Source organism: Arachis hypogaea, chromosome 11, assembly GCF_003086295.3.
Source record: "Arachis hypogaea cultivar Tifrunner chromosome 11, arahy.Tifrunner.gnm2.J5K5, whole genome shotgun sequence".
NCBI classification, from domain to species: domain Eukaryota; kingdom Viridiplantae; phylum Streptophyta; class Magnoliopsida; order Fabales; family Fabaceae; genus Arachis; species Arachis hypogaea.
The window spans coordinates 25929991-25940885 of NC_092046.1; the positions used below are offsets into that span (position 1 = coordinate 25929991).

General features: G+C 31.0%; 1 protein-coding gene across 5 annotated transcripts; it reads left to right on the forward strand.

Annotated features, from left to right (window-relative positions):
- Positions 1–292: 292 nt before the first annotated feature.
- LOC112720570 (transcription factor NAI1) lies at positions 293–10058 on the forward strand. Of its 5 annotated transcripts, none has more exons than XM_025771549.3 (5): positions 293–462; positions 603–1193; positions 2550–2945; positions 5538–5692; positions 9757–10058. In XM_025771549.3, the coding sequence occupies exons 1-5, from the start codon at positions 427–429 to the stop codon at positions 9776–9778; spliced, it is 1200 nt and encodes a 399-aa protein (XP_025627334.1). In that variant the 5' UTR covers positions 293–426; the 3' UTR covers positions 9779–10058. The 5 variants fall into 5 exon arrangements, with proteins under 5 accessions (XP_025627334.1, XP_025627337.1, XP_025627335.1 ...); XM_025771552.3 differs by lacking the exon at positions 5538–5692 and having other exon boundaries at positions 2550–2801; positions 2897–2945; XM_025771550.3 differs by having other exon boundaries at positions 606–1193.
- Positions 10059–10895: the final 837 nt, after the last annotated feature.

Here is a 10895-nt window from a genome sequence, read left to right on the forward strand (position 1 = left end):
TATTGGCCAAATTTCAATAAAAATAGTGACCCCAAGACTTTCTCTAATTTAAATAATGGTATATAATAATAACAATATATACGACAAAAGTTGTAGCTAGAGTATTCGCAAATTAAATTCGCATCTGCTCAATGAAAAAAAAAAGGAAAAGAAAAAAGAAAGAAACATAGAGATCTCTTTGTTTAATATTTTTATGGCCATAGTGGGGTCCATACATAGCTAGGTGTAGTGGAGAAACTGATTATCAAAGGCATGAACTTACTACTATAAAGAGTGAACATTGGGGAATCCCTCTTTCGCACTCAATAGGAATAGTAATAGCTCTCTAAAGAGTCACCTTTGTTTCACTACTTAGCTACACTTAATAAGTATTGCTAATTCTATTTCAGTGATTCCTACTCATTAGAGAAAATTATTAAAACTCCGATGGAATCGTCATCACCTAGCTGGTTACATGATCTGGTAAGGGAATTAATTTCATATATATACGTTTCCATTTCCAATTTAATTTGTTCAACAATTTGATAACAATTAATAATAATAATAATAATAATAATAATAATAATAATAATAATATATTTTTTTCTCTAACTTCTTATTAGCAGGAAATGGAAGATGATTACAACAATTTCTTTCCGAAAGAGTACAGCATGAACAACTCGATTGATGATTACGATGAAGATTTATTTTTCGCACATGACATAGGGAATTCTATAATGTTCGAGTCACCAAGCAATAATAATAATTACTCTTCCGTTGATGAAACTAGTTTTGATGATGAGAGGCCTTCTAAGTTTCTCAAAACAAGTACCAATAGTGATAATAATTCTTATTATTCATCATTATCACCAAATTTTTCTTCCCTCTCATCATCATCATCATCATCATCATCAATAACATCATTTCAGCCACAAATTCTGTGCTTTGACAACTCAAACTCCTCTCTCAATAATAATGATAATACCACCCAGCTTTATGATTTAGATTACACCACCTTGAACACAAAGACAAAACTAAAAGAGGTGGTGAATGGGTCATCAAAAAATCAAAACCTGGTCACAAAATCCTCATCAAATGGTTCTAAGAGGTCACCATCTAACGCTCAGGATCATATCATAGCTGAGAGGAAGAGAAGAGAGAAGATCAGCCAGAGTTTCATTGCTCTTGCAGCTCTTGTTCCTGGCCTCAAGAAGGTATTATTATTATTATTATTATTATTGTTGTTGTTGTTGTTGGGTGAGTCTTATTATAATATTGTGTTTAAGAAATGTTTCAGAATATACCAAAAAAAGAATGAGAGAGAAAATATAAATATGACAGAAAAAATATATCTTTATTTTTATTCTCCAAATTCCAATTATTTTTGAAGATACACGACAATAAAGATAAACTTCATGTTAAAGGAAAGATAATAATAATATGTCTATTATTTATTCATCTTTTTATTTATCATATATTTATAAAATAATAAGCATAAAATTAATTAAATAGAAATAGTAAAAGGAACCTTTTACTATATATATAATGAGAATATGAGAGAGATTGATGTCTAAATTTTTCTTTTTTTATAATATCTTTTATTATATATAATATATAAAAAATATTTTTTTTCGTATATATCAAAGATTTGAATCCAAAATTTTTTAGTTATTTTTACCATTTTTGCATGTATTTAATTAATAACAAAACTGAATCGATAGTACATATTAATATACTAGTCTACATATTAAAAGACATTTCAAAAACGTGGTACATTGAATACTTTCAATCCCCAAATATCCTCACATAATTATAAAATTTGGCCTAAAGAGTTTCAATCAAATATCTATTTCATATATGATTTATGAGCGTTTCCTGTCTTGCTTGAGGAAAACAAGATATTGACGCAATAATAATAATAATAATAATAATAATAATAATAATAATAATAATAATAATAATAATAATTAAAGCGACCTTTCGAAAAGTAACTAGTATTAATTTCTTCTAATATATATTAATAGTTAAGTAATATTACACTTTATATCATACTTTAATTTCTATTTATGTTTATATTCATCATAGGCTGAAATAAGAGAGATTATTATTGTTATGCATGTTAATGGATCAGGTGAATAATATTTTTACAAGAGAAATGCTCAAGTTAAGCTAAGAACCATTAAAATTTATGTTTTTTTGTGATATTTTTAGGTATTAACTTAATTTATTTAGTAACATATTTTTAACTTATATTTTAAATATTAATAACTAATTAATGACAAAAATTAATAAATTTTAATAATTTTTTAATATTTTTTTTACAATTTAAAAAAAATAAAAATTTGTGTATGATATAATATTATTTAATATAAAAATAAAAAATATTATGCATATATAATATTTAAATGAGATAAAAATTAAAATATTAATATATTTTTATCATATCGTCACACAGTCAACACCCATATTTTTTTATATATTTTACAATTCTGTATAAAATTATATATTTGTATCTTTAATTTGTAATTAATTGACAATTAATAACTAATATACGTGTTTTGAGAATACAGATAGATAAAGTTACTGTGTTAGAGAATGCAATCAAGTACGTGAAGGATCTCAAAACTCGTCTTACAACACTAGAACAAGAAAACAATGAGAAAATAAAGGAAATAGCAGAAGAGCCTTCTGTGATTGTTCTTAACAAAAGGTCGCCACATGATAATGAGAGTGACGATGAGAGCGTTATTGTTGATGATGCTTCTAATCATGATTCTTCTTCACTTCTCCATCAAGTGGAAGCAAGAGTATCAGGGCAACAGGTTTTGATTCGGATTCATTGTCAAAAGCATAAGGGTATTTTGGTTAAATTACTTTCTGAGATTCAAGGACATAACCTACTTGTTTTGAATAGCAGTGCGTTGCCTTTTGGAGATTCGATTCTTGATATAACTGTCATTACCCGGGTATAGAACCTTTATCCTATATTTCTACACAATGCTTTTTTTTATTCTTTTTGCATATATATCAAACAATACTAATTTTTTTAGTTAATAATTTTTTTAGTTAATATATTTAATTATAAATTATAAATTATAAATTTTTTAAATAATAAAGTTTTTAAAATTGAAAGGTTTAACTAATATTAACTAAGTATATTAAAGGTTGATTTTTATATTTTTTTCTTTGTTAAAATGGCTTAAATTTAATTCAAATACACACATAGATAAACTCTAAAGAGTAATATCTTACTTTAAAGTTCAAATAATTTTCAATCTTACACTTTAATTTTTAAAAACTTTTTATACTAAATAAGTTTATATTTTTTATTTTATTGGATAAATTGGTTTTAGATTTTACTAAAAAATTTAGGCAAATTAATTTTCACATTATTTAATAGAAATATAAAATTTTTTTCATAATTTTAAAATTATTGAGTCAATTTTTCTAGATAAATAATAAACAATCTGATATATGAAATGATTTGTCTATAAAATAAAATTGATGTTACTTGATAAGAAAGCTCCTACTCACCTTAATTTACTATGTAGCTCATGTATCTAAGTATAATTGCTCTCATGTCTGCACAATTGGTATGACTAAATTATGCAAATGGTGGTTACTAAGTTAGTTATCAATTGTTGTTAGTAGGAAGCCACGTAGGATTAGTTAGTTAGAATAGTTTAGTTACTCCTCACTAGTATAAAAGGACTTTGCCCTCAGTGATATGGTTTGAGGTCTTTCACTGCAATTGAGTATTAATCAATTCCATTCCTTTTCCCAATTCTCTCTCTATTTGGTTTGTGCTCTCAATGCTTCATCCACCACATTTTATCATGGTGCGGTGAGTGTGGAGCTCGCTGAGTGCACCTGAGATTGGGATCAAAGAAGGAGCTCAATGTTTCAAACTTGAACATCACAAACGCAAGTTCTGAAAATGCAAAGCATATAGTGAATGGATCCAGTTTGTGACACTATGGGAGCGAATCCACAAATGTGATATCCATCAGAGAACTTTGATTTGCACGGAATTTCTGTATCCTTTAGTCAGCTTTTTGCCATTCATGCTCATGTCAGTTGGAGTAGTGGAGGATTCAATCAAGATCTTTCAAGTCATGTTTTCTTGCCTCCATTTGAAATCCAGATATTGCCATTACAAATGTTATTTTCAATGGAAAGAATTATGGAGATTAAAGTAGATCTATGGTTAGAGCTTTGAGGTCTAAGAATAAAATAAAATTTATTGATGGTACTTTGCCTAGACTTGAGATACACGATCCCTCCTATGAATCCTGGGACGAACGTTGCAATACCTACGTAGTAATTGCATGGATAAACCTTAGTCTGAATTCTGATACTGCTTAAAGTGTAAGCTGGAACAATGTAGCATAAGATCTCTGGGAAGAGTTAAGGTATAGGTACTAACAGGGGGATAAATTTCGAGTAGCCGAATTACAAGAAGAGCTATATGCTCTCAAACAAGGAGATATCACTGTGATCGGATATTTCACCAAATTGAAGAGAATATGGGAGGAATTAGATAGCTTTAGAACAATTCTTTCATGTGATTGTGGTAGAGACTGCAATGGTGGATTAGGTGTTGTAAGAAATTTTAGAACCGAAGACCAAGTGACACAGTTTCTTCAACGACTGAATGAGCAATATGCTGAGTAACGTCTCAGGTTATGCTCATGAATCCGCTTGCAAGTCTAAATGCTATTTTCTCACTTCTCACACAACAAAAAAAGCAATTCCAAAGTCTTGATTTTACCTCAGACAATAAAATCATTGCAGTAGCTCAATCCACCACTCTCTTGAACACTGCAAAAGACTCACACGGCAGAGGGAGAGGGAGGGGCAGAAGAGGCAAGAATCAAGATTTTAGAAGAGGTCAAGGAGGACGAGGCAAGATGCAATGCTCTCATTGTGGTAAGTCTGGACATACCATCGATACATGCTACAAAAAGCATGAATATCTACCACATTTGCAGTAGAGGCATAACACTGCGTTCATGAACATTAGTGCATCCGAATCTGAAGGAAGAAATGAAAACATCAGAATTCCTTATAATAGAGAGAGTAGTGGGTCATAGATTTTTAACTTCACATCAGAACAAAAGTTAGCTTTGCTAGCAGTTCTTAACAAAGAAAACCAGAAACCAAATCATAGTGCAGAACCACACAATATAGAGCCTTTACCAACACCTCATCCATGTAGTTTGGTACATGTCATGCATTTTAGATCAAGCATACTTGTATTAAATATTTCAGATAAAAAATATACATCTTGGGTGGTGGACACAGGAGCCACGAACCATGTGTCATACTCACTCAATGATTTTCATTCATATCATAAAATAGCTCCAATTCTTGCCAAGTTGCCTAATAGTGCACTAGCCATTAGCAAAATTGTTGGAACTATTTTCTTTTCAAAAGATCTATACTTTGTTGATGCATTGTATATATCCTCATTCAATTTCAAGCTAATTTCTGTATGCAAGGCCACATTTCATTAGCATTGCCATATGAACCTTGATGACAAGTTGTGTAACATTCAGGATATCAGCTCGGAGAAGGTGATTGGCACAGCTAAGGCATATGGAGGGCCTTATGCACTGAATGTTGAATCAGTAAGACCTGAATTTGCACAAGCAGCAAGCATCATCACTTTACCTAAACCTGAAATGAAGGAAATAAATCTCTGGAACTTTCGGTTAGGACACTTATCTTTAGATAAATTGAATGTTATGAAATCTGATTTTCCTTTCATAGACTATAATAACAAAATTGCAACTTGTGACACATGTCATTTTGTGAAACAAAGAAAAATGAGTTTTGGAAATAGCACTACTATTTTAAAAAATGTATTTGGTCTTCTTCACATTGACATATGGGGCCCTCTTTTAATTCCATCTATTAACGGGCACAAATATTTTTTAACCATTGTTGATGATAAATCATGATTTACATGGAATCATTTAATGAAAACAAAAGCAAAAACAAGCAAACGAGTTCAGAATTTTATTTAATTTGCAAAAGTACAGTTTGGCAGCCAAGTAAAAGTCATTAGAACAGACAATGGACCAGAAGTTTTAATGCCTCGATTCTATGCATAAAATGGAATTCTTCACCAAACATCATGTGTTGAAATCCTTCAACAAAATGGAATTGTTGAGAGGAAACATCAACACATGTTGGCTGTCACTCGATGCTTGATTTTTCAATCTAATATACCCAAATATTTTTCAAACTTTACTCTTTTGCATGCAGTTTATATCATCAATCGAATCGCAAGCATCTTCTTGCAAAACTAGTCTCCATTTCAGCTTCTTTACCAAACATCTCCTGATCTTTTAAGTTTAAAAATATTCGATGTCTAGCGTATGCTTGCACTATAACTGTTGAAAACATAAACTAGACCTAAGAGCTCGAAAATCCATATTTTTTGGATCAAGGGGTATGTCAAACGATTCATGTTGATGGATTTAAAGACAAGACAAATCTTCATTTCAAGAATGTGCATTTTTACGAAGATTATTTTTCTTTCTCCATACAAACAAACTCAAACATCTTTTCACAAAATTCTGCACTGCTGAGTTACAACCCACATTATGACCCATTTTCCTATGACTTATCTCCAAATGCTCATGATTTACCTCATACACACTTCACACTTTCACACACCACACAAAATAAACATTTAAATTCACAAAATAATTCTTCACATGTAAATGAAAGTGCTGAGACAACATCTGCTTCCCTTTATCATAATCCTGAACCTGTTGTGCAAAGAAGGTCCACATGAATAAGGAATTGTCCTTTATATCTTTAAGACTATCAATGCCTAAATGTCACTTCCAATCCTTTCCATTCCACCCAATCTCAGTGTAAGTATCCCCTATCAAAATTCTTGTCACATGATAAACTTTCAACATCACATAGAGAATTTTTTATTGCATTGTCCACAAATATTGAACCAAAGCACTATGAAGTGGTAATTTCTCAACTTTGTTAGAGAAAGGCTATCGAATCTAAACTTGATTCTCTGAATAAAAGCAAAATCTGGAAGCTCACTGCTCTACCATTCGGTAAGAAGGTCATAGGGTGCAAATGGGTTTTTAGGGTCAAATACAATCCTGATGGTAGTATTGAGAGACATAAGACACGCCTAGTGGCAAAGAGATACAGTCAAGTCCCTGGCATTGACTATCGAGTTACTTTCAGCCCAATTCTCAAGTTAACATGTCTTCAAATTGTCATTGGTTTGGCAACAGCTAATAACTGGTTTTTGAAACAAATAGATGTGAACACTGCATTTCTTCATGGAGAGCTAGACGAAGAAGTCTATATGACACTTTCACTAGGGTTCTGTATTGATAAGGGTCAAGTTTGCAAATTAGAAAAATCACTTTATAGCCTAAAATAAACTAGTAGACAGTGGAACAATAAACTGAAGTCATTTTTGATTGAACCTGGATAAAGACAATGCCGATCCGATTACAGCTTATTCACCAAGCATTTCGATCATGATTTCACAGAAATTTTAGTTTATGTGGATAATTTGGTGTTAGCTGGAAATGATATGAGTAAAATCAACAACATCAAAGGTGTGCTGGATGACCGATTTTGCATAAAGGATATTGGGGATCTAAAGTTTTTTCTTGGACTCGAGGTGACCAGATTAGATAAGGGAATTGCACTATATTAAAGAAAATATGTAACTGACATGCTCACTGATTTTGGCTTTGTTGATTGTAAGCCAATCTCCACCCACATGGATTACATTGCAAAATTGGGCCAAGATAGTGGCACATTACTCCCGAATGCTATAGGGTATCGCAAATTGGTTGGGAAGCTGATATACTTACAAATCCTCGTCCAGACATTAGTTATGCAATAAGTAGACTTTGTCAATTTCTTGACAATCCTAGAAACGTTCATCTCCATGCAGCTTATAGGATTCTGCGGTACCTAAAGTCTGTTGCTGCACCGGGTCTTTTCTTCCCTACTTCCTTTGATCTGTGCATCATTAGTTTTTTCGATTTGGACTGGGTTGCATGTCTAGATACCAGGTGCTCCACTTTAGCTTACTATTTTCATCTTGTCTCATCTTTGATTTATTGAAAGTGTAAAAATAAGCAAAGTATTATTTCGTGTAGTTTATCTGAAGCTGAGTATCGTGCCTTGGCAACAGCAACTAAGGAATCTATTTGGTTACGATATATCATGAAGGATCTGGGGATAACACTGACAAAGCCAATTAGCATTTTCTGTAATAATTTCTTATCGCTTCAAATTCTGTGTTCTATTAGGTAGCGTTTGTTTTGAGGTACTGAGACAGAGACTGAGAGACTGAGATTCAGTATCGTGTTTGTTAGTTCAGAGACTGGTACTAAAATTTCTGTCTCTGTCTCTAAAATTTCAGTATTTCAGTACTTCCAAAAAGTAGGGACACAGGGGACTGAAATTTTTAGAGATGGAGACTGAAACTTTAATAACATTTTATACCTAAAATACTTTCATTTCAATTAATTAATTTCAATTTTATCCTTTGTGCAAATTAAATTAGAGTTTCATTCTTGTTTCAATTCCTGTCTTCCATTTTGCACCAAACAGAATACTGAGATTTATTTCAATCCCTGTCTCTTAATCTCTGTCTCTCAGTCTCAGTCTTTTCGTTTCTGTCTCTCCACCAAATGCTACCTTAAAGGACTAAGTATATTGAAGTTGATTGCCTTGTGGTTAGAGACAAGTTTATGGAAGGATACATCCATTTGCTGCCGATTTTTACCGCTGATAAAAGTATGACCTCCTCACCAAGCCTCTACCTCTAGCGACCTTCTCCTCCCCTTCATCGCAAGTTGGGACTGCTGAACATCTACACTCCCAACTTGAGAAAGGGTGTTACTTGAAGGAAGCTCTTACTCACCTTAACTTACTATGCAGCTCGTGTAGCTAAGTAAAGTTCTCATGCCTGCACAATTAGTGTGACTAAATTATATATATGGTGGTTACAAGGTTAGTTATCAATTGTTATTAGTAGGAAGCCACGTAAGATTAGTTAGATAGAATAGTTTAGCTACTTCTCACTAGTATAAAAAGCCTCTGTCCTCATTGGTATAGTTTGAGGTCTTTCACTTTAATTGAGTAGTAATCAATCCTATTTCTTCTCCCAATTTTTTCTCTATTTGTTTTGTGCTCTCAGTGCTTCATCCACCACATTTCATCAATTTAAAAATTGATTTGATATAAATTAAAATTTGTTGAAAAGAAAATATCTGATTTAAAAAAAAATTGATTGGAGGTATTAGTTACTCTAAAATAAAATAAAAGAAAAATATTGTCCATCAATAATGCATTATAAGTCATATATTTAGTTATTTACTGTTAAGGCATCATTAAGATTTCTCAAAAAAGAAAAAAGAACAATGAGATAAAAATTTAAAGGGAAACTGTAGCTAGTATCCTATGAAAATATGATATAACCCGACAAAATAAATTTATAAAATGACTCCATACATAGTTGGCCTAATTTAATTTTTTTTGAAACAAAAAAATAATATATCTGTCACTTTAATGTTTCTGATAAGTGTATTTTATGTTAAAATTAAATAACATATCTTTTCTGTTTGATTAGTTCTCTCTGTCCTTTTATCATGACTTTTTTATTAATTATTTAACTTGTGAATTTCATGGTATTTATTATGACTTTAATTAGTATAATAGTTGTATTTGAATATATAAAAACAAACTAACAATATATGTTTTAATTTGCAGATGGGCGAAGGGTACAATTTGACCGTTAAGGAACTTGTCAAGAGCATACGCGTGGAAACATTGAAGTTCATCTTGTCATAATTCATAACTCAACTCATAAACAATAATGAGCAAATAGTGGTGAGTTGCCTTCACACATTAATAATGGAAGGAAGGTGAAGTCTGTATCAAATAGAGATTTTGTCTATTAATATATTATCTATTATTGTTGGGTGGCATGCATGAGCCTTATTACAAAAAATGCATTTGTATATGTATATTATTCGAGCAGAAGAAGAATGGAGGAACTCGATTTTATGTGACATTGTTCTTCCTTTGTTTTGCCTTAGCGAGTCTATTTGCAAATAATAAGGGAAAATATGAATATAATACAATTTGTGGAGAGACTTAATTGAAGCTAACAATGTTTTTCAATGAAGGGATATATATATATATATATATACATATATATATATATATGTCATACTAGTAAGAAGTTTATTAAAGGGATAATAATGTAGTTAAAACAGTAACTATAAGTAGTTACATGAATAAATTATGATTATAGAGATAATTATTTAGTATTGTTATACATTTTTTTGGCAATTAAATTTAATTAAGTTTATCTAAATCCAACAAAAAACGATTTTATTAGTAAGAGACTGAGAGTATATCTACACGCTCCAACTCTCCATTAATGTGAACGTTCGTATCCCACGTTCCTTCTTCTTTACGTTTTTTTCTCTTTTTTTTTGTGTTTCCTCCACATTGTTGTTCTTTTATTGCTACTATTGGTGCTGTATTTTTTTCTTTTTCTCCTCCTCTTTCTGGTTATTTTGTAGCATTATCTATTTCTTTTTCTTTTTTGCTTGATTTCTTTTATTTATATTCTTGTTAAGAGCATAAAAACAAGAAGAATTATAAGATAGTAAAATAAGATGGACAAGTTGAACAAGAAAAGAAGAAGAAGAAAATGATGATGATAAAGAGGATGAGGAGTTTTGAGTGCATAATTTATCAAAAAATAGTTCCAAACCTTTTTAATTGTGACATAGAAATTTCTTAATTTTGACATCGAAATTTCTTAACCGTAACACAAGTTTTTGTTAAGAGGGTGAAATAAGAAAGAAAATGACGACGACAATGACAAAGAGGAAGGA

Excerpts from the sequence above, each read along its gene's own strand:
- LOC112720570 (XM_025771549.3), top strand. The coding sequence starts at position 427 with ATGGAATCGTCATCACCTAGCTGGTTACATGATCTG. Across the intron at positions 1,194-2,549 it reads TTGTTCCTGGCCTCAAGAAG|ATAGATAAAGTTACTGTGTT; the intron begins GTATTATTATTA and ends TTGAGAATACAG. Across the intron at positions 5,693-9,756 it reads ATAAATCTCTGGAACTTTCG|ATGGGCGAAGGGTACAATTT; the intron begins GTTAGGACACTT and ends TTTAATTTGCAG.